The 27,649-nt window shown below is 39.2% G+C and overlaps 1 protein-coding gene across 3 annotated transcripts in view; it reads right to left on the bottom strand.

The window, feature by feature from the left end:
* Nucleotides 1–27,649, bottom strand: part of PPARG (peroxisome proliferator activated receptor gamma) — a 62,657-nt gene that overhangs the window by 20,079 nt on the left and 14,929 nt on the right. For all 3 annotated transcript variants that reach the window (XM_081901220.1, XM_081901222.1, XM_081901221.1), the window contains 3 exons: nt 2,923–3,153; nt 2,033–2,202; nt 862–1,000 (listed from right to left, as the gene is read on the bottom strand). In XM_081901220.1, the coding sequence (XP_081757346.1) occupies nt 862–1,000; nt 2,033–2,202; nt 2,923–3,145 (532 nt within the window). In that variant the 5' untranslated portion in view covers nt 3,146–3,153. The remainder of the gene's footprint in view (nt 1–861; nt 1,001–2,032; nt 2,203–2,922; nt 3,154–27,649) is intronic.

The following is a 27,649-nucleotide window of genomic DNA, read 5'->3' as shown; positions in this document are numbered from 1 at the left end:
TATTTTTTACCTGTGCTGTCCATTTTTTTTAGTAACCTCTATATTCCATGTATTAGATTGGAAACAGAAGGATACAGCTTCTTTCTAAATGTATGCCTGAGATACCATGATGCAATAACAACAGAAAACAGCAGTAGTGATGGGAACTTAAAGAATGATAAATATTGCTTGTGTACAACAGGCACGGCACATAAATAACAGCATATCGCTGACAAATGCAGATCTCAACCAGCTGTTTGGCTCGGTGAGCATGTTTCTTCTTCTTTCTGGAAGGAACTTTGTGCTTGGGCTGCTGTGTGAAGTAGCACTTAATGGTCCTGCTTCAGTTTTTGTGATTGCTGGGTTTCAAACAGTGCTCCAGTAACCACAGTGGGAGTGTATCCTAGGAGCAACACTTCACATCATACTCTTCTCTACTCAAAGCTCTATCTGTGGGGTCACATAGAAACTATTCGCCTGTGTGAGTGGCCCTTGGGCTCTCTTTATTTTCAGCCATACACCCAAGTTTGTACACGTAGCTTGTGGGTACTTCGGGATTCATTACTGTTGCTTGAGGCTCAAATGTCTTCAATGGTGTGTGGAGTGCCTTTCATCAGCTTCAGCTGTGGGCCCAGCTACACCCCTATCTGGACAGGGATAACCTAACTTCTGCTGTCTATGTTCTGGCAACCTCGAGGTTAGATTACTACAATGTGTTTTACATGGGGCTGCCTCTGAAGATGGTTTGGAAACTGCAGGTGACACAACTTGTTTATACATCAAAATATGTCATAATGCCAAACTACTGGAAGAAGAAGAAGAAGAAGAAGAAGAAGAAGAAGAAGAAGAAGAAGAAGAAGACGATGAAAGCAATATTCTCACCATTATGGGACATTCCAACTGCAAGGCATTTCTGGAATCTGCAGTACTGACATTTATTTCTGCTTTTCTTATGAATGCGACAGTTGAGATCACACCGATCATAGATTAACTTTAGCCGGATTGTTCTGCGAAAGAAACCCTTCAATGGGCATGAAGGAATGGGGAGAAAATATTAGTTATAAGGAGTCTTCCATTGCTTCCCGCCTTATCTGTAAAAATGAACATCTATCCTTTTATTCCGGAGATACCTGTGCCACAATACGTAAGGGTAAATTATTCACATTACAAACAACAACCCATTGGTCAGAAGTTCAAACAGAAGAGTGCAGTATTTTATATAATATATTTACTTAAAATAAGGTTGTCTTAGTTTCAATGGATGTTTCCACCAGTGTTTTTTATTCTGGGGGGATGCAGGGGTATGCCTACCCCTAAACATTTTCTGAATCTAAGTTTGGCCTCATTGAGGGGCAGTATTTCAATATGAGTAGGAAAATGATAGTACCCCTAAACATTTTTTTTTAAAGCACTGATTACCATCACAAGCATGCAGGCTTGGAGGTAGCTATGATTAACACAACTACAAGTTACGAACTTGTTACATGTAGGATAGTAGAAAAATATTGACTTTAGGTGTAACAATTGTTTATTTTATTGATTGTAACTTTGCAAAAATAATATCCTAAATAGTAATTTGGAGAAACAAGTTGGGTTAAGTTATGTATACCTATTTTTAAAAAAATATTTACCGCGCTGTTTTAAAGAAATGCATTTCTGTAATTTGAAAGACTATGTATGACCAAAAAAAAAAAAAAAGTTATACCTTGAACAGTTTTGGACGTCTTGTGAGAAGTGTGATTTCTTTTAATTTGGTGGCCCTTGACTGTATGAGAGACACTCTCCTATTTCTGTTGAACTCCTACCTGAAGATGCATTTTGTCTCCTTAGAATATTACGATTCAGCTTCCATTTCAACTAGAAATGGAAGGCATTTCTAGTTGAAATCAGCTTAGAAATCACCTTAGAACAAATAAAACATGAGAAAGTTCCATGTCCTGTTCAGTCATCAGCAGCTGTGTGATCTCGCACTTCAGATCATGGCAAAGGAATAAATGTTTTGAAATGATAGAAAACGTTTTAAAAGGGACAAATTTTACTGAAGACTGCCTACCTTGCAGCCTTCACATGCATGCACTCCGTAATGGAATCCAGATGCTTTGTCTCCACAAACCCTGCATTCAATAGCCATTAGAGAATTGGAGGTCTCTTCATGAGGTTTATTGTACATCTGCACTTTTTCTGAGAAGTATGGTGGAGAAGGAGGCTCCATCTTGATTTCATCTGAACAAGAGAAAGAGTTTTAAAGGGGAATTAACTGTAATCTTGAAATGTTTGTTAGCATAGCATAGGCAACAGATCTATCTAGTTACAATTAGCAATCAATAATTTTAATGTACCTATGAACCAGCCACATCTAGCAAAGGGCTATTGAGAAGGTATTAGGTCAACAGCCTGAACTATGAACTGGGAATGTGTGGGTCAAATATCATTTCAGTCATTAACTCAGTGACGTGCCTTGGACAAACCACTGGCCAGGTCAGGTGTCATAACCAAATCATGGTTTCGCCCTCAGACTCACACACCCATTTCTTCCTCTGTCTTCTCCTCTCTACTCCGATCGTAAACATCTTGGCCGACAATTTGTACAGCCTAGATGTTACAGCAAAGTATAGCTGCAGTAATCATAGTTTACTGTGACATGCAACCTGGAAAATATTTAATTGGCACAAATCATAGTTGGCCTCTAAACCAGAACTGGATATCTGGATATCTCATTCAAACAGTGGTTTCAACTGAGGTAAACATACAGGGTTGTAGGCCTGATCAGAATAAAGACACCCTAGTTATATACATTTATATAAAAATGTAAATAGACTATATACTATGTTTGGTTTAAACAAAAGGGGAGAGCTTTATGTTTCAGATACACTGTTGTAAATGAAAGATCCATAAACCCTTCCCAATGGCTAAAAACAACAAAACATTTGAAATCTGACATACTTTGGCATTCTTGAAACTTCAAGTCGTATTTATAGTCAACAGTCATCTGGTCAGTTCTTGTGAGAGGAGGAAGGTCCTCATAATGTTGTGAAGAAAGGCTTGAAAAATCAACTGTAGTGAAAGGCTTTATATCAAAGGAATGCGAGTGTTCATCCATCCCAGAGAAGTCCACTGGGCTAATTCCAAAGTTCATGGGCCAAAACGGCATTTCGGTATCAACCATTGTAAACCCTGAAACAAAAGAGAGATGAATGAGAGATTTTTTGGGGGCGGGACTACATGAATATAGTTCCTTAATTAAACATGGCCAACATAAAATCAATGTAGTGGGGAAACAGTAGTAGTAAAAAGAAGATGAGCAAAATGGATGCACAGAAAGTAGGGATGGATGGATATATCAATTTCAGCTTCTAATGTTTTCAGTTTTAAAGTCCAGGTCTCTGCATTTGCATATCATAAATACTCATGAAAATTCATCAGTGAATTTCTACTAATATACACATATTGCTATGCAGGTTTGCCTGACATACACATTTCTGCAAAGCAATTTCCTCTAATATAGTACGTTAGAATAATAGAATCATAGAGTTGGAAGGGACCCTGAGGATCATTTAGTTCAACCCGCTTGATATTATTTTCAGTAATATATAGATTTTGACACATACTTTACTCTAGCATATGCGCTTTTGTTGACGTTACTTGGTAGGCGATCTGCATTGCAAAATTTGAAGACATGCAAATTTCATTTTTTTTATATATAAATTTTTATTAAGGTTTTTTTAAATACATATGCATATTTAACAAACCACATTATTTTTATAACATCTTTTCATTACTACTGTGGACTCCCTCACGCCTCCCGCTTCCACTTGTATCGTTATAAAATTATTTCCAAGCAAATTATCATTTTGTTTACAATCTTAAATCCAATAATTTAGGTTTAACTCAAATATTGTTTGATGGTAGACAGTTATTTCTACTCTGGCATCCTTGTTAACATTCAACCAAATTACAATACTTTTGTAAGTAAATCTTAAATTTTTTCCAATCTTCTTCAACCTTCTCCTCTCCCAGGTCTCGAATTCTGCCAGTCATCTCAGCTAGTTGCATATAGTCCATCAGCTGCATCTGCCATTCTTCCAGTGTGGGTAGATCTTGAGTTTTCCAGTTCTTGGCGATCAATATCCTTGCTGCCGTTGTTGCATACATAAAAAATGTTCTGTCCTTCTTTAACACATTCTGGCCGACAATGCCCAGAAGGAAGGCCTCTGGTTTCTTGGTAAAGGTATACTTAAACACCTTTTTCAGCTCATTATATATCATTTCCCAGAAGGCCTTCACTTTAGGGCAAGTCCACCAGAGGTGAAAGAATGTTCCTTCATTTTCCTTACATTTCCAACATTTATTATCAGACGAATGGTATATTTTAGCCAGTTTAACTGGGGTCATGTACCATCTGTATATCATTTTCATTACATTTTCCTTCAGAGCATTACATGCAGTGAAGTTCAGCCCGGTGGTCCACAACCTTTCCCAATCCTCAAACATGATGTTATGCCCAATATCCTGAGCCCACTTTATCATAGCCGATTTAACCATTTCGTCTTGTGTGTTCCATTTCAACAGCAAGTTATACATTTTTGAAAGTACTTTGTTCTTAGGTTCTAACAATTCTGTTTCCAATTTCGATTTCTCCACCTGGAATCCTAACTTTTTGTCATTCTTAAACACTTCTTTAATCTGAGCGTAGTGTAACCAGTCTCGCACTTTATCTTTCATTTTCTCTAAACTCTGCAATTTCCAATTGTCTCCGTCTCTTTCTAATATTTCCCAATATTTTGGCCAGTTGGCCTCCATATTGGGTCTTTTTCGGGCCTTTGCCTCCAGGGGTGACAGCCACCTCGGAGTTTTATTTTCCAGTAAGTCTTTGTATTTTGTCCAGACGTTAAACACTGCTTTCCTGACAATATGGTTCTTAAAGGCCTTGTTAATCTTAACCTTATCATACCAAAGATATGCATGCCATCCAAATGCATTATTAAAACCTTCCAAATCCAGTACATCCGTGTCTTCCAGAAGTAGCCAGTCTTTTAGCCAGCAGAAAGCTGCGGCTTCATAATATAACTTTAAATCTGGCAGGGCAAAGCCCCCTCTTTCTTTCGCATCCGTTAATATCTTAAACTTAATTCTGGGCTTTTTGCCCTGCCAGATAAATTTAGAGATGTCTTTCTGCCACTTCCGGAAGCACTCCGTTTTGTCTACAATTTGTAATGTTTGAAACAAAAACAACATTTTTGGCAATACATTCATCTTAATAGCAGCTATACGGCCTAGCAATGAAAGTTTTAGAAGACATGCAAATTTCAAAGGATGGCTGTTTTTCAGTTTGCATATTGCTTCAGAAAGTGTGGATTAATTAGGTTCCCTTTTAAATGCAAATATAATTAAATTTCTTCCCCACCCCTAACAGATAAATAGATGAAATCAAAATAGAAAGTCCATGTTCCAAAGAGAGATACTTTGGCACGCGCACGTGCGCGCGCACACACACAGAAACAACAGATGACCATGCCAGATGTGTAATGGCTTTTGAAACAACCTACATTTGCAAATGCATGTTTACCACGCAGCTTGGATAAGGGAGCACTGTTTAAGAAACGAGTCAAAAGCATACATGGGACATAATAAGCAGTTGTTCTTTGGATCCCAGCCAACATTTGTGCCCTGAAAATTACCAATCCACAGCTAACCAAAAACAGAGAACATAGCAAGGCCAAAACACAACTTCGGTTTTCGCAAGCTCAAAAAGTAAGAGGCATAGAAACCCTGAGGGAAACTTGCTGCATCATTCCATTGGATAAAATGTGAGTATCTGAGTGATATATTGCCGTTCTTTAAAAACAAAATGTACTTTTGCAAAAAGTCCATGCCTCAAAATAGGACTGGTTAGGAGAACTTATTTTTATTATCTCTGGTTTTTATTCTGACTTGGATGGTTTCAATTTATCTGCTGTATAATCTCTTTTTTCCCTCTGGTAGCAGGGCTGGAAATCCCCCTTCCCCTGCCTGCCTGAGACAGTGATGAGGCAGCTCATCACAGAATACCATGCTGAGCTAGATGAGCAAATACTCAGACTCAGTATAAGGCTGCCTCATATGTTTCACTACTGGCATGAGAAAAGACACATATTTTTTTCTAGCCACCTAGCCAAAGAATCTCCAGATTGACACAGTAAATCTGGAACAATACCAAACCTTGATGAAAAATAAATAAAATAAAATAAAATAAAATGAAATAAAATAATCAGGGCATTGCAAAAGGAAATGGTTACACTGCGTCCTACTTAAAAGCAAGCATTTATATAGTGAAGGTGTGGAGAAACTTTAGTCCCCTGGAAGCTTCTGAACTACAGTCATACCTCAGGTTGAGAACATGATCCGTGCGGGAGGCACGTTCGCAACCCACAGCATTCGCAACCTGCAGCGCCGCGTCTGCGCACATGCGTGATGTGATTCTGCACTTCTGCGCATGACATCATTTTGTGTGTCTGCGCATGTACAAGCACCGAAACCTGGAAGTAACCCATTCCGGTACTTCCGGGTTCGACGCGGTCCGCAATCCGAAAACGTACAACCCGCAGTGTTCACAACCCGAGGTATGACTGTATTGCAATTCAGATACATCAGGAGGCTCAACAGTTCCCCACACTAGATATGTGTGCATTTCAAGCACATTTACCACACAATCCTTACCATCTCTACTTAGACATAAGTCCTACTGAATTCATTGGGGCTTACTTCCACATCAGTGGGGTTAGAATGGCAGCTTAAGTACTTCTTCTCAGGAACGCTTACAAGAAGTCTGCAACGTAGTCCAGAATAAATATATAACATTGAAAAGGGTACAGGCTGAGACCACCTAGATGGTTTTCTGAACATACACACTTTACCACTGTAACACCATTATCATTATTAAATGTATATACATCCCTTCATCAAAAGATCTCTGGGCGGTTTACAGAATAAAATGCAAGATAAAACACAAGTAAATAATTAAACCAAAACAACAAAACAATCACACCCCACTCCCCACAGACACATTCAAAAGGTTGCAGAATATTAATCAGCCTAGTTGAAGAGCAACGTTTTTGCCTGGCACCTAAAAATATGAAGACCCCAGGCAAACCTCCCTGGCAGGGGTGCCAACTTGAATAAAGTATCAGGGGACCCAGGCAAGCCCCACCTCACATAATCGATCACACATACCAACTGAATGGCAATGCCCATCAACATCGGGCCCGCCCCCTCAAATATTTTATGGGGGGGGGCAAAGGGACCTCAACCCCTAGGAGTCGGGTCCTATGCTCCCTGGGGTTGTGGTGGTAGTTTTCCCCTCCCATATAGGCTACTGCTTAAATCGAACAACCTATCCATACTAGCCCCAGCTATCATGGATAATGTCTAGGGATGAGGCGAGTTGGAGCCCATCTGGAGGGCACCAGCTTGGGGAACGCTGAATTAGAACCACAAAATACCCAAGATTAGAACTAATCTTGTAAAAAAAGAGTAAAAAAAGTAAAGAAAAAGAGAGGCTTACTTAGCTTGGGTATTTCATTTGAACTTGGGACCTGTTGGCATGTGTGGACTTTACACCTTTATGTAATAAAAACCTGTCTGACTCTGTTTACTTTGAACCAGCTAACACCACTATGCCTTTTTCTAAGCAGCTTTTGGCGAGAAAGACAGCAATATTTTATCATGTATAACGTTATAAGAATAAGGAGGAGAGGCTTGTGTCAACTTTTAACTTCCTCTGTGACATATGCAAACATTTCACAGTAGCTGGTGCCACTGCTAAGGCAGCAGATGTCCTCTGTGACCTGGGTGAGTCTGGGCATGCCTTTAAGTTTGCAATCCTAAGCATACGACTTTGGAAATAAACTCCCCTGAAACCAATGGGATTTTCTTCTGAGTAAACATGTCTAGGAGAAAGTTGGAAAAATACTGTTGTTTTGCTTTTAAAAAGCGATTACAACACACTTTATTTGGGTAAAAGTACTGAACGTATAGGTCAGGTAAACTTGGCCCTCCATATGTTTTGGGACTACAACTCCCATCATCCCTAGCTAACAGGACCAGTGGTCAGGGATGATGGGAACTGTAGTCTCAAAACATCCGGAGGGCCGAGTTTGCCTATGCCTGGTAGAGGTTATGTTTTTGAGTCAAAGGTTTTGACTGGTGGTACTTTTGTTCAGCAAAGATAGCTTGACTAATTCTAGAACATTCTAAAGCAAAACTGGAGTAGGAGCTCAAAGAAGCAGGAGGGGTGAAAGGATTCCTTGCAAAGTAGTAACTTCAAGCGATTTTACAGCCACTCCCCATCTCTTAAGAGCCTAGAAATTATGTAGTTCTGTGAAGCGGACTTCTTTAGCCCATCTCTTAAGAGCCTAGAAATTATGTAGTTCTGTGAAGCGGACTTCTTTAGCTGAGAATTTTCAATATCTTCACAAAACTCTTTGAGGAAAAGCCATGAAATAAAGTCAGTTTAACTTTGTGGGAAGATGGGGATGGAAGCCTGTGAGCTGCGCTGCCACCTTATCCACAAACATCAAAGCACTACTGTTTGATTTAATGCATCCCAGAAGCCATCCATGTTGGGATCCATCATCTGCTGCTCCATCACAACCACACTTTTCTTCTCAGCCACTGCAAGAGTCCCATATTGATGCAAGAAAGCTTGTCCAAATGTCACAGAGATTTGCCATTGTGGTCAGGTGTTTGCTTGAAGTAGGACATTTATGGAATCTTAAGGTAAGACATTCACTCACTCACTCACTCACAAGCATTTCTAAACTGCTTAATCACACAAAGGAGGAATCAGTTCAAGAGCCCTTCTTTTCCTGCAACTCTACTTCACTGGGAGCACGTTGGTGGGTAGAACCATTGCTGCTGCCCCCCCCCCAGACCTCAATCAGTTCAAAATATAGCTACTGTCTAAAATTAATTGTTGCCTGGGACTTTAAGCTATAGGTTTAACATTCTCAGACCACAATCTGAGAAACAAACAATTCTCTGTGATGATGGATGGAAAGCAATCTGGACCACCACATCCTTTTGGCCAAGTTTCAAGTATTCAGTGAGAAAATTCTGTCCGATACCAAAATTATGGCCAAAGGTTTGCAGCCTCCTTGTGCCAGAAAATGCAATGAACTAGAAATGAGTTCAGCTAGTCAAGCAGTCCGGTGTCATTAAACATGACGGCATTATGGCGCAGCAGGTAGCTGCAATGGTGTAAATGAACTAGGGTGTGAATAATACAGACGCATATCAGAAAAAAAATCTGGAAATTATCTAGAAATAAAGTTAGAATGTGTATTTATTTAAAATGCATAATATACTTGGAACTTGGACTGTATCATAATGGGATCATCTAGGTGCCTGCAGCAATTATATGACTAGAAATTACTGCAAGTAATTTACTGAGCACAGCATTATATCAATATAAAAAGGAACACCTTGTTCTTTAAAAACACTGCAGGCTTTATTCAGCAATGCACTAAAGCAACAGTTATTATGCTTGCTAATCATCCAAAAGCCTATATGGAAATAGATGAAGGAACATCAAAACTAATAACTGGCTAGATAAAATGTAACAAATGATTAACACAATGTAGAAATGGAGACTTAACTGGAGATATAGATAATGGGTGTGAAAAACTAATTTCTCTGGAAATGTTTCAGGCACCTGGTTCTCTAAAAATTAGATGCCACCCAATATTTTTAAACAATTATTTGGCTCCATGCAGGATTAGAAGTTAAATAAACAATAATAATAATAATAATAATAATACTGGCTCCTGAAATTGCAGTCCTGGTTTCTAATAATCTGAAGGGTCTGTCCCCCCTCCAACTGCCAAAGGGTAAAAGAAATTGTCTTGCAAAAGTATTCGGTCACTGAATGTACAGAGACAGTTTAAGATGAGCACACACCCTAAAATTGCCACAAACCACTTAGAGGTTTTATAAACAGCTTACAATCAATTTTCCTACATTCAGGCGGTATGTAAATGTTGTTAAATAAGTGAAGAATGAAGAAAAACAGATACATAGTAAACAACAAAATTCTTAGCGGTTTATAGGGATGAGCATTGTAACAGAGAAGCAGTTAAAAGTGTTCTATAGGAACAACTAATATTTGCACACATACACAAAAACCTAGTGAAGATATTTGACATTTGCTTGGATGAGTTGTCAGCTTTCATCCCCAGTGTTGTTTCTAATATTATAGTTTACATAGAATTTCTAGTGTCCTGAATAGTAGGATTAGGATCAGGGCATATTGGCCACAAACTTTTAAAGTTCTCTCACAAGGAGCTTTAGGAGGGGGGAAAGACACACTTTCCCCTTCACAACAGTTTGCATTGTGACCTCTATATATTTGTTGTGAATTAGCCCGATCTAATTCATTTGTTGTGAATTAGCCTGGGAAAAGGGTGATTTATAAATACTTTAAATAAATAAAAGAATCATGCCTAAGAGATCACCATGGTACCAACATCTCCCCCCCACCCCGCTCAATCCCTGTTCACAAATTACCCTATAAACCATGCTTTCTCTCTGTTAACCTGAATGGCTTGCTGCACTGCATTCTAGACATTTCCTCCCTACAAACAGATGAAAATACTCTACAGAATGTTGTCCCTAGACCTGTTACAAAGAAGCAGACACAACATCCTGATTTAATACTTGTTTTTACAAAACCAGTAAAGGAAAAGTTACAAAAAAGGAAATTCCTAGAGATACAACTACGCAAAAAGAGAGAGAAAATAATAAGGAAGGGTATATGGTTTTATGTTGATTTTTATTATGACAATGACATACAAACTGTTGGGTTTTTTTTAACCATTTGATCAGCACCAGGAAGGCCATGGTGACATAAGGGATAGCCTTGGGAGAGAGGCTGAGTCTGGCTTTCCGCTTCACATCTGTGCTAGCTGCAGGCCAGTACTGTGCTAGTTTCCATTTTGCAGTGCTAGTAGCAGACAGCCTATGCACATATCTACCCTTACCCACAGCACGCCAATAGCATGCTGCAAATATATTTACTATCTTCATAGACTCAAAATTCATATAGTAAAGTTAATACCATGTTATAGTAATGTAAATATCATGTAATTGTCATTTGGTCAGAATATAGAATGCATGTACTGTATGTATGTATTTAAAATCAGCTTGGAAAACAGGGCATTGCATACTCCTTTCAGTTCCACCCAGCTAGCATGGACCATTATGTATGCATAGTCTGCCTTGTGCCGTTGTTGTTGTTTAAGTCTGGTCAACTGCTATGCTCCTGTTTTGCACCGTTTCTTCCTGACTTTCTTCCTATCCATTGCTGTTTTGCTGTGCTGCTGCGGAGTCAGCAGAGGGAGCATAACCAGTGAACTCAGAACACATCTGACCCCATTCAGTTATGCCCTTAAACAGGAAAAGGAGTTCACCGTCAAAGTTCACTGAAGATCAAATTGCAGGTAGTAATCAAAATTAACAGTGTAAAGGTGACAAGTGAGTTTTAATGGGTTTTTTTGCAGTACTTCCTTCATCTTAATTATAATAGATTCATATGACACAACTCGTGTGTGTTTATAGTTCTGCAGATCTCCACCATGTTTACCTGGAAGAAAGTCCCATTGATTGACTTATGCTTCACTCTGAGACCTTGACATTAAACGCATAGCCTATATTAATCAGTAGGCTTAGCATTCTACTGCAAGTCCCTGACTGCAATCTTCAGCCATCCTCTTACCTGTTGTACTTTTGAAGTACAAGTAGCAATGAGACATATGTAGCACAGCGCCTTTTCTGCGTTAGGTGGCTAAATATTTTTTCCCCTCTGTCAACTTGACATTGCCTTCTGAAAACCTTGTCCTGGAACTGGGTGTTAGTGAGTGCATGTTTATCTATTTTGGACTAAATAATTGTTCTGTTTCTCCAACAGCCCTGGGCCTGTACAGGACTGGTGGGTTGTGTTTGGCTTGACGGATCAGACTCACAAATTAAGGATGCTTGACCTAAAGGACTGGCAAAACACTATTTACTAAAAATATTTTTTGGGGGGAGAAACAGCACATGGATTTTTAATCTGCCCGTTTCATTAATAGCTCATTAACAGCATGGGAAGGACCATCGTGCAGTAGTACAGCACATAGTTTAACTGCATATAGTAGTGGCTGGCAGAGTACGGCTTCGTAATGTGGAGGTCGCTGCTGATAACCAAGAGGGGTGAAGTGGCAGGAAGGTTGGTGTGGTGTGGGCACAGTGGCAGAGCCAATCCAATGTGGCTACACTGAGCCAACTTCCCTGCCACCTCTCCCTTTCCCCTCCTCTCCCTCTCGGTTGCTGGCATCACATGTAAAAAAGAAACACCACTTTCTTGAGTTGATAACCTACTGACCTTTATCTTGTCTGACCACAACTTCAGTTTCTTAGCCATAATTCAGCCCATGACTAACTCCAAGCACCTTTTCAGCACTTTGAAAGTTACATGTGCTCCCAATAGAAAGAAGAGAGGGAGAGGGCATCTTTTTGGTTTCTATGGAAGCCGCCCAGAGTGGCTGGGGAGGCCCAGCCAGATGGGTGGGGTATAAATAAAAAATTATTATTATTATTATTATTATTATTATTATTATTATTATTATTATTTTACAGATCAAAATATCCAGCTCATCCTGTCCATTACTTGGCATAGATCATTCATCACAGGAACCAAACAGAAGGGAAATTGAAATGTGTCTACCAGATTGTCTGAAAACATTTGGAGAACAGTCTCCACCAGTTTGATCACATTGTCCACAAGATAGAGATTTGCCACTGAGCAGAAACTAGAAAGATGCTGGGTCCTGGAAAGCCCTTTTAAGAAGAGGCCTCACAATACCCTCCTTTCACCACCGGAAGATGCCGGTTGAAGCCATGAAAAGCTATTTTGCCCAGCAAAGTGGAGAAACAAATCAGAGACCAACCACTGATGCTCCTTTAAAGTCTAATGTATCCTTTGTTTTGGGACAGCCTAGGATTAGAGTTCCTTACTTTTGAAGTTTTGATCAGGCCTCAGGCTGGACCAGATCAGATGACCAACTATGGGAATATTGCAGCAATCGACCCTAAACTGACTGCATACCATCCAAATGATAACGTCCTGTTTTTCAGCTCTTCAGCAACCTCACAGACAGTTTAAGAGGAAAATTTGTCCCAGAATTTACATATTGCAAAGATAAGCGCAAGATTTGCCAGATAAGCGCAAGATTTGCCAGTCAGGTCATTCAAGTCCTAACTAGTACTCCCTACACACAGCCAACACATTCGTTTACTTTCGAAATAGATGGAGGTCTTTCTTTTCTTTGCAGTCAACATGGAAATCTCTTTTCAGCCAAGGTATGTTATATATATATATATATATATATATATATATATATATATATGCGCTTTAAAAGGAAACATGCGTAATAACATATCATTTTCATCTAACCAGCTGCATCATCACGAAAGTTAATCACGTGTGAGACAGAACTGATTCAGTAAAAGAAGCTTCTTTGTCAGAGAAACAAGCACACATTTGAAGGGAGACAAAATGCTCACTTATTAATTTTATAAAGCAATTCCAAACATTACATGCAGCTGAACACATTTTTTTAAAAGAAACACATTAACTTCATGTGTTTATTAACTTTATTGGTATCCTGCTCTTCTTTCAAGAAGTTCAGGGGCAGCATATACAGGGGAATCCCAGTTTATATCCCCATAAGCACCTCTGAAGCAAATTAGGTTCAAATCTACCCAATAGACTGGTGTAAATTTTATAGTAACTTGTGATGTTATCCTAGTCATTATTGCTTGGGTAGGTAAGTCTCACTGACCTTTGTGGATTCTGCTATGGGTGTACATTATAGTGATTTAGCATTCTGCTCCTTACTTTAGAATGCTTTGATATCAAAACAATTCTTGCATTTTCTACATGTTTACAAGGGCTCTAAAAGTTCAAATAATGCACAATGGTCCAAATTCTGTATTTTGGAGAGAGGAGGTTAAGAGAAAATACATACTTCAACTCAGAGGTAGGCAGCTTGAAATCCTATGTATTTTGCTAAAACTGAACTCCTATAACACTTACCTTAAGCTCAATGGAACTTACTTCTGAGCAGACATGGATGGGATTGCACTATTATGCTGCTTTAAAATATGTGGAATTTGAATGCTTTCAGCATGTACTGGATGGGTGGTCAGAGATGTAAAAATCTGCTTATCACTCACCTAAGATCAGTTTGTTTTCAAGAAATAAAATGCTATTACTTACAGTTCAGCATCTGGAATAACAAGGTGATAAAAGGAAAACAGCCCCACTGCCAAAAGCTACTTACAGTGCAATCCTATCCTTATCTACTCAGAAGCAAGTCCCACAGAATTCAATAAGTCCTTCTCCCAAGTGACTCTGCAATCCTTACTCCATTTTCCCATTAGTATGCATAGGATTACAGCCTTAAAGATATGTTCCATTTGAATGTTTTGTTTAAATACAACTGCTAATTAGTAAATCTTAAAACTGGCCTACACTTTTTAAAAACATAGTTAATTCCAAGCATGTGTTACTAAATATAAGATTTCCATAGCACTCAAGTATCTGTGTTCAATCACACGATCACCACGGTATGGTATAAATGTTGTTAAACCATGCTTGCAAATAGTCACCACTTAGCCTCAAGCAAACAAGAATTGCCTTGAGGTAACTAGCGCGGCAATTTTTGTAAACCTCAAAAGAGGGAAGCTCTTTTATTGCCTTTTAGGCTGGCTGATTATTTATATTGTGTTTTACAGCAAATTTGCTTATAGTATTTTGATTTTGTCATAGCATTTAAATTATCATTACCCACTTTGGGAACATGAAGAGTTGTAAATAAACATAATAAACAAACAAACAAACACAGGACTAACTTAGATTGCAGCCCTATACTCATTTACACAGGAGTAAGTACTATTGATCAAACCTCTCCATTCTTAAGGAAATCAGCCCTGAGTGCTCACTGGAAGGACAGATCCTGAAGCTGAGGCTCCAATACTTTGGCCACCTCATGAGAAGAGAAGACTCCCTGGAAACGACACAGATGTTGGGAAAAATGGAGGGCACAAGGGGAAGGGGACGACAGAGGACGAGATGGCTGGACAGTGTTCTCGAAGCTACCAGCATGAGTTTGACCAAACTGCGGGAGGCAGTGGAAGAAAGGAGTGCCTGGTGTGCTCTGGTCCATGGGGTCACGAAAAGTCAGACAGGACTAAACAACTAAACAACAACAAGTACTATTGAACTCAACAGGGCTTATTTCCATGCAAACAAGATTGTATTGGACAGTATATGTGGGCAGGCAGACAAGTAAAATTGTTTGTTTTACTGATTTTGTAATTCTGTGTTAAACTTTATGCATTTTTTTTTACAATGGACATGTTTTGGCCTGCAGGTCTCTTATAAGTACAGCACAGATGTCAAAGTATCCTACAGTCATTGTAATACTTTTGTTAGCTACTTAGTCTACATGCAAGGGAAATAATTTGACATAATTAATATTAAGTACTACTTCACCAGTTCTAAATACACCAGCTGAACTCCTGATGAAACACGCTTAGGGTTGCGCTGCAAATCATTTCAATATCCTTATCTTTATTTGAAGATTGGCCCCATTCAGTTTTAAGAGAACTGGCTTCCACATAAGTAGCTCAGGAATTTGGTGTGGTAAACTCAACTCAATAATTAACAAGCTTAAATATTTTATTTGTTTATGATGGCACAACAGCAGCCTTTATGACTTTACTTTAGGCCATAATTGGCTTGTGGCTACTCAGGAAGATCACAAGTTACCCATCATGCCTACTTAGGGCCAAACTAAATTAGGTAATACAGATCTCTGACCAGATCTCCCAGGTCTATTAAATTTTGGCTAATAGCAGGTGTGCAAGTTAGATCTGGAAAAATGCTATGGCTATGCTAGTGTTAAAGTTCCAGGTGCCTGCATCTCCAGACATACAGAATTTTTTTTTAATCCCCAAGAAATGGTTGTTTCACACATTACATATCAGCAAACATTTGTCTGACACTGAACGTACGCTTCCAAGGAAGCTCTGGCTAAACCTAGCTCCCTGACGATTGTACAAGTATAATGCACATATTTTCACAATGCCTGTTTTGTCACATTCACCATTTGACATATTAGATACATTGAAAACATTTTTGTGTATGCCTAAAAACGTAATGTGTAAAGAAGCCAAATTTCAAGTCCTAATATGTACTCTTTGGAGCAAAGCCATACTATGATCAGCTAAGTTTTAATGTAGGCCCAAACTTGTGGCAGCCATATTTGTTGACTGTGTGCTGCCCACACACGTGGAGTGCCTAATTCTAACATTAGTGAGACTGCACAGGTGGGGAGAGGTGATCTTGCATTCCAAGCATCTCTCACTCAGCTCGGCTTAGTGCCGATGCCAAAGGGGAAGGGGAAGAGCTTTTACAACAGACTCAAGTGGAGTTTAACAGTATGTCTTACTTATTTTTTTTAAAAGTATTTCCCTTGAAATTGTGCCATTAATGTGTCATTAATGTGCCAGAAGGCGACCCTAGTTCCATATTTAGTAGCTTGACACAATTAGTTCCTGATCTTTGCCAGCTGGAGCAAAGGTTTTCGCTAAGAGGTCAGTTTTTATGATTACAAAACTCATGCCAGCTAGCCGAATCATGGCAGAGTGGGAAGGATCAAATGGGTGGGCTCTCACAGAAGAGATCACAACCACTCTGCTCTTCTGCTGACCTAAGTCATGCTTTGGCTTAGCATGACTTTCAAACCTGGACTCATGGTTTAGCTCTCCTAGATAAACCACAAGCTGGAAGCCATATGACAAGCCTTAGTTGCATCTTGTGGGTTGTCTGGAGAGAGCTAAACCACAAACACAGGCTTGGATTGCATGCTAAACCAAACCATGGCTTAACACAGCGCAGCAGCTGAACAACCAGGAAGGAGCAATGCTGCCTCAGCTTCCTCTCTGGGAGCCTGCAGGTGTTCTTGTTTGTACTAAACAATGGTTTGGCTTAGCATTACATGCAAATACATTAGTTGCCTGAAGGGACGCGGGTGGCGCTGTGGGTTAAACCACAGAGCCTAGGACTTGCCGATCAGAAGGTCGGCGGTTCGAATCCCCGCGACAGGGTGAGCTCCCGTTGCTCAGTCCCTGCTCCTGCCAACCTAGCAGTTTGAAAGCGCATCAAAGTGCAAGTAGATAAATAGGTACCGGTTTGAGATTTACAGGATGCATGGCTTCAAAGGAAAACTTGCTAAAAATGATGTATAGATGACATTTGACGCCAGTAAAATTAGCTAAAATGTATAGGAAAAAAGAAAGGAAATGTTGGAAATGTAAAAAGGCAGTTGGCGACTATTTCCATATGTGGTGGACCTGCGATAAGGTAAAAAAATTTTGGGAATCAATTTATAATGAACTCATAATACCTCCAATGTATAATAGTACTAATATGAGAAAGATGTGCGTGATGGAAAGAGGATAAATATACCAGTTGTGGGGAGGGAGGGGGTCGCGACTCAGCAGAGTCAAAGGGAATGTATGGTGCTATTACAATTTGTTGGAAAAGAATATGTAAGGAAAACAATAAAAATTCCCACTTCCAGCGGGAAGGTAAACAGCATTTCCGTACGTTGCTCCGGTTCGCCAGAAGCGGCTTAGTCATGCTGGCCACATGACCCGGAAGCTGTACGCCTGCTCCCTCGGCCAATAAAGCGAGATGAGCGCCAGAACCCCAGAGTTAGCCACGACTGGACCTTATGGTCAGGGGTCCCTTTCCCTTTCCCTTAGTTGCCTACCAGTATTTAATGAGATGAAACAGAGAGCAGTACCTATTATTTTAATCAATTTCACTTGTCATTTCAAGCTCATCTGACTGAACATGAAGGAAATTCTGGATAAGTATTCTTTGTGGAACAAAACTATGTACGATGCTGTTCTGTGTATATTTACTCAGAAGTTCATCCTACTATGTTTCATAAGATTTATTCTCTAGTAAGTACATTAGGATTTCACCTGAAGTATATTTTTGGGAAGTCATCTATTTTTCTTTATTCATTTTTCCATAAACTGAAGATCTACTTTTCTAATGAGTATACCGTTACCTTAGAAGAACTCAGATAAATGGGTTTATTTCACAGGTAAGAGTGCTAAAGCAAAATTAATAACTTTTCATTTCTATTATTTAAATATGCCAATTGCATATTAGAGATGTCAAAACTGAAAATACTGCTGACCATGGAACAGTACTTCAGGGTTCTTAACACTGTTTCAGAAATCTCTATGATACTAAGTTTATGTGGTTATCTTGTATACATTAGTTTAATGTCTGCTAAATCTAAAGCTACAGTACTGCAAAGCAACTGAGAAAGAGCAAAAAAGGGCATTAATTTTCACTGGGGAGCTGGGTTTCTGATAGTATGAGCAATATTTCCTATGTCACCTTCATCTTTTTGATTGACTCTTCTTAATTTCTGTGTGTCTAATTCCAGCTTCTCCCCTTTTGTGAAACCATCCCTGAATGTATCATTCTGAACTGGCATCTCCCCAACTCCTGTCAGCTCTCACCCAGAAGTCCATGAGGAACCTGTACAACTGACATGAAAGCTTGTGCTAGCAGAGTGCACAGAAGGATAAGACTTCCCCTTAACAAGCCTTTATTTTCTCACCTGCACAATCTCAAGAAAAACAAACTAGCCACTTTTTGTTGATGAACCAAAGCCATTTCATGCAACTGCACTTTTGAACCAAACAAATCCCTTGTAACAAATGCCAACTTGTATTAACATGCACATGGGCAGAAATCACCTTGTGTTTATTGTACCTTGTTTGCATATGTGGGAGAGGGATTCATCTACTTCCACTGCGGTGAGTCTAAACTAAAACGATGTTGCTCTTGTGTAACAGTGAAAATGAGAAAGAGTTCCAAGACATTCAGTATAGCACAAACTTCTATGGACTAACTTCATCAAATGAATAGTTTTAACCTCAGTTGGTAGCTATGTGCACAAATGGGTGTAGATAAAGCACTCCACTAACTGTGAATGCATAAGCACTGAGGATCATTGAATCATAGAATTGTTGGAAGGGACCACAAAGGTCATCTAGCTGAATCCCTGCAATGCAAGAATCTTTTCCCCCAAATGTGAGATTTGAACTCACAACCCTGAGATTAAGAGTCTCTTGTTCTACCGTCTCAGCTTCAAATGGGAACTCTCGAAGCTTTGTGAATTCTATACTAATGTCGAACCAGGTGTAATTTAGCTCCTTTTCTAAATAGAAGTATTACAATATTTCCCTCTTTCTTCAATTCAGGGCATGCAATTAAGCTCAGTTTTGCATTATATATGCAGGTTTTAACATCATGATTACATCAGTGGGAGATCAGTGTTTCCCACTTGTAGAAGAACTAACTACTTGTGACACAGATCACTCTGCCTGCAACAACATTGTCACCACCTGCCATTAAAACAGTCTTACATTTTTATCTTACCCTTCCTCCAAAGATCTCAGAATGGCACATAGAACCTTCCACCCTCACAGCATCCTTGTGAAGCTGGTTAGGCTGAGAGATGATGACTAGCCCAAGGTCACAGGTGAATTTCTTGTCTCATTGTAGATTTCAACCCAGGCTTCTCTGAATTCAACACTCTACTGAGTAAATCAGCACCCACCCACCCCCAATTTGGTTTACATGTTATGAATTCTTTTTAGTCATTTGGTTTATTTTCTCTGTCGGAAATTATAGGCTTGAAGTTGTTACTGTGTTATATATCGTGTGGTTTTATGACTGTGCTTTAACTGCATTTTATCATCTTATGTTTGTGAGCCACCCCCAAAGCCATGTTATTGGGGTGGTCCTGTATAAATTTAGTAAGTGAAGCCTGTAACCAATTTGGAAGCTGTTCCTGAAACACTTATTTGTAGGTTTGCAAAAATGTAGAAAGGCTATAGTGCAAGCCACTATGCAGTCTATAGTGTACTGCCCTGCTCACAATCATGCAGGTTTTCTGCTTGTAGACTATAGACACCTGGTTGGTCACTGTGGTAAACAGGAAACCAGACTAGGTGGAGCTATGGCATGATCCAGCCAATAGGGATCTTCTTATGCTCTTAATGTGTTAATATGTTTTATAACAAATTGTGGTCCCCTACCCAATGTGGTGTATTTTAATAACTAGATGATGTTTCTTGTGAACTGCTTTGCGCACAGCCTACTGTGGAAAAAGTGGTGCATATTATTTATTTATTCTTAATTCATTATCAATAATATTAAATTCATGATTAACAGCTGAAAGATTTAGGTTTTGATCAACAGTGCCACTGACTTCTCAACAGGCAGAGCTGGTTGTACCTAAACATCCTTTGCTTTCTAAAGGTTCCTATGGTGTCGTTTTGGCTGCAAATCCTGTTCTTCCTTAATGGTAATTCTGTATTTGTAATTGTAGCACAACTGGATGAAGCCTTGGATGAAAATCCAAGCTGATTGGCCATGTGAGCTTGTTCTTCAGCCACGCTAAAAGATATAACAGTGAGGTAGATATTTCTGTTAGGAATTATTTAATGAAATCTGTACACTGAAAATTTAACATTGGAGAATGGGATTTCAAAATATTGTCATGTACTGGGAAAATCTTCTTAAATGATGATATAATAAAGAGACTTGCAGATTTCAACCTATGTATATTTCAGTATGTAAACGCATGGCTTTTGAACTTAAAGGTTATATGTTCTGCTACCAAGACACTGAGTCATCTCCTTGCCCAGAATTCTTACAAAATATGCAAAGGGCAAAAGTCCATGTATTTTCTTTGAAAAGCACAAAAGGAGGAAGTCTCTGTTTCTGTGCCCTTTTTGTCTAACATGCCGAAAGTCAAGGCTTTGGAGGAGTGGGATCAGTAATTTGAATGGAGCTTGGTTTTTTAACATAAATTATAGTGTAACACCTGCTTAGTACAAGTAAGGAAGGAAGGAAGGAAAAGGGTAGAATTTAGTTCTCTTCCATTGCATGTACATATTATTTTGTGGTTTTCCACTTAAAGCTGAAACATTTCATTTAGACACGTGTCAATTTTGTAGTATATATTTTACGCAGCACAGACACAGAGTATTTTGAGAATGCCGCAAGGCACACTTCTGTAAGGCATTTATTCCACATGAACTTTTACACTGGGACAGGTGCACTGCTTCTGTGTGAAACTCAAAATTGTTCACCTCAGCCTGCTTTGGGAAGCATACAAAGTAAGCTGCTCATGGAGGAAAGGTGGTGATGTAGTATTTGCTTGGCTCTCATTTTACCAGAACATTGTGTGGCCCTATACCATATAGGCAGAAGATCTGGAAGATGTAAAGTCTATTTTCACTTATGGGGCAGCATTTCTGCAATCTAAAAATACACTGCCATCATTCCCCCCCCCCCCCGAAGGAAGAACTACATGAGGAACTATGAAACTCTCACTCTGACTTTTTGTTACCCCTGAAGCATGCCTGGTCCTGCTGCTAATTGTCATGTGGTTCTAGTGGGGGCGTATTACGTAACTGAGTGACTGTGCAGTTTGGCTCCTCAACAGACCAAAAAAATTACAACCCCTGAATCAGCATCTGACATCCTAAAGAGCAATGACAAAGAGCATAGGAAGCAGGGGAATAGCTTAGGCAGTTATTGAAAGCCCCACTCAAAACTCTTTGTTTGAAAAGCTTGTAGGATATGCTATCTACACTTGAGAAGATGCCCTAAAATAAACTCTGGATGGATCCATGAGTGATCCCCACTGCAACTTTAAAGTAAAAGCAGAAGACCAGGAATAGTACACTTCCTGCATTCCTTCCATATACAACTCTCCAACTGGAACCATTTTATATCCAAGATGGGTCCTTAGAGGCAGCAGCATCCCACATCCTGTCGTTCCTGTCCTTTGTGAAATAAGGCAAATGTAAGAGCTCTCACATGATTTCCACGAAGCATATGGTTTTAAGCAAGGACAGTCCTTTTTTGGAACTTTTCAGTTGACCTTGAAATAGGAAATTCAGACAATCACTCTGTCTTGGCCCTTCACACAGCGAAGTCCAACTTTTAAATGATAAGGTGGACTTTGCAATGTGTCCAGTGGGACTTACCCTCAGGTAAGCATGTATAGGACTGCAATTTTAATTAAGTTTTCAGAGTGCCCTTGGTATGAGACGCTTTCAGAAAAGAAAACTGAAGCTTGCAAATCTGAACATTTTACAAAATATGCAAATATGTATAATTTAGTATAGTTTAGCCCAGTTAAAGTATTGAGCCTTGGAGAACCAGAATGTGTGAGAGATGAGGGGCAGATATAGAGATACAAGGAACTTGAGGCCAAGGGAAGAAGGGATCAGTAATATAAGCACACCATCCTGGAATCTAGCTATTGAAAACACTTCTAATATAATTAAGAAAAAAATGATGCCTTTCTGGACAGCAACCAGGCTAAAAGCTTACCATTTTATATTTTGTAATGAATGTACATCAATGAACCAGCTCCTGGATATAACCCACTGTTTTAAATACGTTAATGCTCTTGTACAATGCAAATTTGTTTTTTAAGATAACACCAGAAAGGAAGACGTCATAAATAAACTAATTGATAAACTAATTAATAAGTGACTGGCTATCAGATGTTAAAAAAATTGATTCAAGCTACACCAATAATGTAGTCAGAACATTATGTATGATCTGATTTTTCTCCAAGATTGCTACACCTGTAGCATTCACTGTCTTCAAATGTCGTTAGTATATCTGTTCATATTTAGGAGGAATTATTCTTGAAGTTAATTCATAGGATAGGAACTGCCTCATTACTTGGAAGAGCTGGGGGGGGGAGAGTCAGATTACTAACAAAATTTTAAAATTAAAATTGCTCACGAACAAAGAAAAAAGTCATTGGATGATCAGATGATGTCTATAATAATATTGAAACAGTAGACCAAGGAAGATAAATGGCAAGAGCTCTTCCTGCTCTTATGATACATACAAGCCCATGAAAGGATTTAATTATGTTAAAATAAACTTTTTAAACATAGCTAAGAGGAAATGTACCACTCCACTAGACAGCGACATGCATTCCTTTGGATCATGCTCAAGCAAAGTAGGTAGGCGTGCAAGTGGAAAAAGACATGCATTTCATTACCACATCCAAAAAGCAAAGCACAGCATGGGCAAGGGAATAGATTATGTCATGAGCACATGAAGACAGTATGGTTATGTATTGGAAGAATGTTACAAAACTGTCTGCGGTGGGTGTCAAGACATGACACACGACAAGGCATGAATTGAGACCTGGACAACGAGATGACTATGAGAGACTTGAGCAGACTTGAGCTTATGGTTTAACAAGTACCTTCAAGCATGGCTGATTATGGTTTAATAAGTAGCTCAGAGAACTAGTGTAGCATAGTAGCACTGAGACAAAGCCATGAAATGGGAGCCTTCAGTTCAAATCTCTCCTCTTCTATCAAGCCACTAGGTGACTTGAGGCAAGGCACTTTCCCTTCATCTGCCTCGTGGGGATAATGCTGACCTAGCCTACAGGGCTGCTAAGGATTACAGCGATAACATATGTGACGCTCTTAAAATACTCACATACTTTGCACAAGCCAAGCATTATTATAATTATTATTATTACTACTCCAAAACATAAATCGTAAGAATGTAAATCACAAGAATAAATTATGGAGTACAGATGTAAATCAATAATATAGCCAGAGCATGACTTAAATATTAAAAGTGGGCAACTTATAATTTGAATGTGCATTTATTATCATATCATCAATATGATTATTCAAAGTGTCTATCTAGGAAGCTAATGACTCCACCATTAATGACTTTGCAACCTAAAGGCTTCTGCATGAGGCTGTTGACTAATAATAATAATAATAATAATACTTATTTCACATCATAGCTATCTTTAAATCAAAACAGAACATTTTTTATGAATACTACAGCTGAGTGCTGTTTTTTATATTTGTACCCTACCTTTCTCCAAGGAGCTTAGCATCCTAATTTAGCATCAGCACAACCCTATGCAGTAAATTAGGCTGAGTGGCAGCAATTTCCCCAGTGCCACCCAGGAGCTGCATGACTGGGTGAAGATTCACACATAATTCTTACTGTTACTTGTTACATTTGTTAGTCACTTAATAAAAAAAAAAAAATTCCAAGGCAACTTAACAAGATAAGTTGCAGACAGATAAAATCAATTAAAAACAGGGTAATTTTAAAGCAACAAACAACATAAGGGTGTTTCTCATCATACACTGCAACCCAGCTATTGACATTGTAGTCAATGGCAATGAAGTTTAATGGAAGTGTTCTGCAGGATTGGATAAGTTGTGGTTACCTGGTTACCTTGACACCTGCAAGTTTTATGCAGTCAAATTGATGGCCACTGCTCACAAATCTAATGCAGGTTCTAAGGAAACAGAGTGTGATTCTTTCATGTTTAAGTACTGCTGACGTCAACGGAGCAAGTTGTTTTTAGCAGGACCTATTTGTGACTACTAGATTTACTTGAACTCGGACTACTCTGTATCTACAGTTTTTTTAAAAAAGTTATTTCAAGCCATGGGCAACCATTACATAATTTTTCTGAATCTGTAGTCTGCTTGAAGGAGTGACAGCTTTGACAGTTCCTGGCTTAGTTAATTAATAACTTTATTATGAGGAGATCATTTCCTAGAATGGAGGAAAAGGAGACCATTCCACTACTGGTGATAGGTTACCCTTACTTGCCCAATTTCATTTCCCACTAGTTTTACACCCAACTCACCAGGAGTGCTGGGAAAAATCATTGCCAGAAGAAGAAAGGTGTTCTAAAGACAAATGGGAGGCATGTATGTCAACCCAAGAACAAACTGAACCATTATGTGCTGACGTTCATGTCCTTATTCCACTAATTTTGCCTGAATGCAAAGAACTTTCCCTGGCAGCATTTCAGCAACTTATTACTGGAAAGTTGTCAGTGCAGTAGTCCATGTAGCATCATTCCTGAAGCTCCCTGGGAATTTAGATTGTCACAGTTATTAGGAAGTGACCTTTCCCTCAGATATTTTTTTTAAAACTTTATTTTAAGACCAAGCCAGCATGAAATTTCTCCATTGGGAGTAGTTGTGCTTCCTTCACAGATAAGGAAAACAACGGTGGCAAGATTCTGGAGCAAGGAGTTCCATCTATTTTGACAGTACATGGCACTGAGGTCTTGATAGATGCCTAAAGCAATATGCCTAGCAATCAAAAGGAAAGAAAGAAGTGTGCTAAGGAAAACAGATATAGTGTTACCTCGGGTTACATAAGCTTCAGGTTACATATGCTTCAGGTTACACACTCTGCTAACCCAGAAATAGTGCTTCAGGTTAAGAACTTTGCTTCAGGATAAGAACAGAAATCGGGCTCCGGTGGCGCGGCGGCAGCAGGAGGCCCCATTAGCTAAAATGGTGCTTCAGGTTAAGAACAGTTTCAGGTTAAGAACGGACCTCCGGAACGAATTAAGTACTTAACCCAAGGTACCACTGTACATAACCAAAAGGTATTTCTCCAAGTCTTTTCTTCTAGCAGTCCCAGGCTTAGGAAGGTACCTCTAAGTGTTTGGTGTTTTTTTTAACTTTTACTCCTAAAACAATACTCCTTTGAAGGGCTTCAATTCAGAGAATATAATTAAGCTCACTTTCCAATGAAATCAATGAGACACATTAAGATGTGGGTCATTTAAGTTCCATTAATTTCAAAATACCACAGGCATTATTTTTCTTTGGATTGGGATCTGTGTCTGGAATTTCAGATAAGCCCTTTAACTTGTATAACAACTGTTCTATACATGCCGTCTCCTACCCCTAACTCTCCTCGGTTCAGCTGCATAAGATTCCCCACTACTTCCCTAATAATCTAAAACCACCTCAAACAGAAGGGAAACACACTTAGCCAACCAAACCTTTCATCATAATTTCAAACTACAACAGCACTCCTAACATAGATGATCCGTGATCTTGACCCTCTACACACCTACTAAAAGTGGCCGATTGCAAAAAAGAAAAGAAAAGGAAGTTGACCACATCAGATATGCTAGCCAGGTTGTAAGACTCATTTCCCAACACAGACACTGCGCTTTGCAGGCCATGTTAGGCACAGGTTCGGTGCATGTGAGCAACAAAATGACTGCGTGCAGTTGGGAATATGGCTCTCCAAATACACCATGCACCTTTTCTATGCTAAATCATCTTGTATAAATAGTTTTGGGCTTATAGTCTCCCTCCTTAGAAGCTTTCACTTCTACTTTTTAGTTAACCACAGTTTGCCATGTTGTCTGGATCCAGAATTGTGGTTAACACTAACTATGGTTCACTTCAATAAGCCCACTTCATAAACCTTGGTTGGAAGTTGGTTTCTTTGATATTAACCACAGTTAGTGTTAATAGCATTTGCCACACCTGATAACACAAGCAACCCTGGTTAAGGGGGAAAGGAGGCAACAGTTTCAAACTCTTCCTCCAGGCTGTGCAGGAGAAGGGCCGCCTGCAGTTCATTCCTGCTTGCGCACATCATACTAAAGTAAGGCTTAGCACAATGTGCAAATGTGGTGAAAGAAATGTGGTCTGTTTCTTTCACTACACGGAAAATACGAGTATAATTGCCCCACTTCAGGGAACTGTGACCTGTATATCCTCTCCCCAATTTTCAAATGTGAAACTTAAATTCATTTATGCATTTGAAGTGTCTGTAACACAAGAGCAACCCCAACTAGAATGGCAACCTTTCACTTTCTCTCCTGCATTAACAACAGTCACCACACACGGAGTTATTCAAGTTTAGATGTGTAATAAAGCAATCCAGAGTAATGAGAGCGCCATGCCTGACATCTCCTTAATGAGAGCACCGTGCCCAACATATCCTTAATTACATTACATTACATGCCCACTAAATTTCAAGGGAAAAGCTCTTTCTCTTTCAAGGCTGCAATCTGCTATCAGGGAATCAGACCCAATGAACTCAGTGGAGCTTGATTCAGAGGAGACATGCATAGGATAATGCTGTAAATGACTGGAAAGTGGTCTGATTAATTCTTATGAGAAGACAGGCGTAGGCATTTTTAAGAACAAAAATCTATATAGAGTACATCATAAAATTTAATTTGCAATTAATCTGAAGCTAATCTCTTTACTTTAAGTAAGAAGAAAGGCATTACCCACATTAGATAAAGCCACCTGGAGAGAAGACAGACCATAGGCACCACACACATTTGAGTAGGTGCAATTTATCTGAACACATCGCTACCATACTTTGAATCCTCTGCCTTATTTAAAACCAAGGACTGTGACATCTGCAGAAGAAAAAAAATGCTGCTAGAGTAAAGCAAAATGCTTCCCAGAAGGAAAAACCAATTGATTTTGCTAATCTTGTTTAACATAGTATTTCATATCAGTGTGCATGTTTGGAAAATGATTCAGTCAGTGCTGTATCTGCACTTCTGTTGCTTTGGCATTCAGTTTCAGCAGAGGTATACAGCGTAGCTCCGAAGAGTTTATTTACGGAAGGCAGGATTGAACTTTGCAGCATGTGAACACACACAGAATTTGATAAAGATATTTGTGTCCCATTAAT

This window comes from Podarcis melisellensis (assembly GCF_964234715.1).
Source record: "Podarcis melisellensis genome assembly, chromosome: 2".
NCBI classification, from domain to species: Eukaryota; Metazoa; Chordata; class Lepidosauria; order Squamata; family Lacertidae; genus Podarcis; species Podarcis melisellensis.
This window is presented reverse-complemented; position numbering and strand designations above follow the sequence as displayed.